Source organism: Cariama cristata, unplaced genomic scaffold (genome assembly GCF_000690535.1).
Source record: "Cariama cristata isolate BGI_N322 unplaced genomic scaffold, ASM69053v1 scaffold17979, whole genome shotgun sequence".
Lineage (NCBI taxonomy): Eukaryota > Metazoa > Chordata > Aves > Cariamiformes > Cariamidae > Cariama > Cariama cristata.
In genome coordinates this window covers 5,635-7,862 of record NW_009637657.1, presented here as the reverse complement: position 1 = coordinate 7,862, position 2,228 = coordinate 5,635, and the positions used below count along the sequence as shown (strand labels likewise).

The window sequence follows — 2,228 nt, the reverse complement described above, 5'->3', positions numbered from 1 at the left end:
CACTCTTTCACTTTGTGAGGATTACATACTTCTTAAGAAAATTAAATTTACAATATATCAAAGGAACATAAATGGGGTTTACCCGCCAATAAGACTTCCTTTAAGGATGAATAAGGAAACTCATGAAAAACTACTGAAGTACATCTTTGCTATTAAAAAAGAAAATAGCTTGATAGAAAGAAACTATCTGACTATTCAGCTAATTATGAACTGTTTGGCATTTAGGAACAGAAACAGGCTCATAAAAAAAGATATTAGAGACAAGTACAATTGGAATGCCTATGGAAAAAAATAAAAAAGGATCCTTTTTCTCAGGAATAGCAAATAGTAAGCAGGAATAGCAAAAACTATTTTTGCCTTACATAGAACAGTTGCTCAACATCAGCTCCAAGGCTTCGGCAGAAAACCCAGAGCATCCACAGAGATTTAGTCGCATCAAACTTGGATTCTTAGCAATGCTCCTGTATAGAAGAAAAAAGAAAAGTCTGATCAAATTTAAATGTTGGAACATGGCTTGCATTGCTAGGATGTGTGATTATTTTTAAGCGCTAAGATCCCAGGCACATAATTATTCATTAAACATGCAGCTCTGCATCTTTAGTAAACTGACCAACCTAAGAGTCACTAAGGATCTCAACTCTGTACTTGTTGCATCACAGCACAACTTCAAAAGGGATACTTCCCTAATTTACCTGACATTCCTGACAAGTCTGCATATTTATAAACTGTGAAGTTGAAAAGGAAATAATTCTTTTTCACCTTTTCCTGTTGTATGCCATTAAACGCACACCATAGTTTATTAGAGATGACTATACCTCTACAAAAGACTGTGCTGGTTTTGGCTGGGAGGGGGTTAATTTTCTTCACAGTAGCTGGTATGGGGCTGTGTTTTGGATTTGTGCTGAAAACACTGTTGGTAATTCAGGGATGTTTTTGTTATTGCTGAGCAGGGCTTACACAGAGTCAAGGCCTTTTCTGCTCCTCAGCCCACCCCACCAGCGAGGAGGCTGGGGGTGCACAAGGCGTTGAGAGGGGACACAGCCAGGACAGCTGACCCCAACTGACCCAAGGGATATTCTGTACCATATGATGTCACACTCAGCGTACACAGCTGGGGGAAGAAGGAAGGGGAGGACGTTCAGAGTGATGACGTTTGTCTTCCCAAGTAACCATTATGTGTGACGGAGCCCTGCTTTCCTCGAGATGGCTGAACACCTGCCTGCCCATGGGAAGGAGTAAATGAATTCCTTGTTTTGCTTTGCTTGCACATGTGACTTTTGCTTTACCTATTAAACTGTCTTTATCTCAGTTCTTGAGTTTTCTCACTTTCACTCCTCTGATTCTCTCCCCCATCCCACCAGGGAGGAGTGAGCAAGCAGCTGTGTGGTGCTTAGTTGCCAGCTGGAGTTAAACCACAACAGTCCTTTTTGGCACCCAATATGGGGCTCAAAGGGTTCAAGATAACAGGTTTGACTGGAATGTGCTAGATCAAATTAATAGCTCTTAAGCTATTAATCGCCAGGCTCCTGTGCTTGCCATGGGACTTGCTTGCCCTACTGTATATTAGAGTCTCATGCTCATTAGTGGCTGCTTTTTGCTTTTACTGCATGCTGTACTGCTTATCATCTTATTCTGCTGTTCCTGGGAATATTTTGATAACAGTAATGGCAATGTGCCTGGGCTGGCAGATGGCCAGGGCATCGCTGCTGTACTGGACAGGCTGGAACTCCAGCGTGAACCTGTTGAAGGGACTGTGAGCTGTGGGTGAGTCCATGTGGGAGCAGGACACCCTGAAACATCTGTGGCCGTTGATAAGCCCACGCCAGAGCAGGTACATCTCGAAGTGTCTGTGGCTGTCATTATCATAGAATCATAGAACACTTTGGGCTGGAAAGGACCTTAAAGATCATACAGTCCTAACCCCTTTGCCATGGGCAGGGACACCTTCCACTAGACCAGGTTGCTCAAAGCCCCAGCCAACCTGGCCTGGAACACTTCCAGGAATGGGGCATCCACAGCTTCTCTGGGCAACCTGTTCCGGTGCCCCACTACCCTCACAGTGAAGAGCTTCTTCCTAATATCTAATCTAATGTCTGTTATATCTACGCTGCAGCAGGTATACCTCCGAAGGGATTGTGGGCCAAAATTAAGTCCAGGCTGGAAAAGGTAGACCTTGGAGCATCTGTGGCTACGGGTAAGTCCATGCTGCAGCAGGTACACCCTGAAGT

At 44.1% G+C, this 2,228-nt stretch overlaps 1 protein-coding gene across 1 annotated transcript in view; it reads right to left on the bottom strand.

Annotated features, from left to right (window-relative positions):
- Positions 1-2,228, bottom strand: part of LOC104167997 (S-phase kinase-associated protein 2-like) — a gene marked incomplete at both ends in the record, with an annotated part of 8,901 nt that overhangs the window by 1,324 nt on the left and 5,349 nt on the right. Inside the window, one exon of the mRNA XM_009708427.1 lies at positions 363-461. Within this exon, the coding sequence (XP_009706729.1) occupies positions 363-461 (99 nt within the window). The remainder of the gene's footprint in view (positions 1-362; positions 462-2,228) is intronic.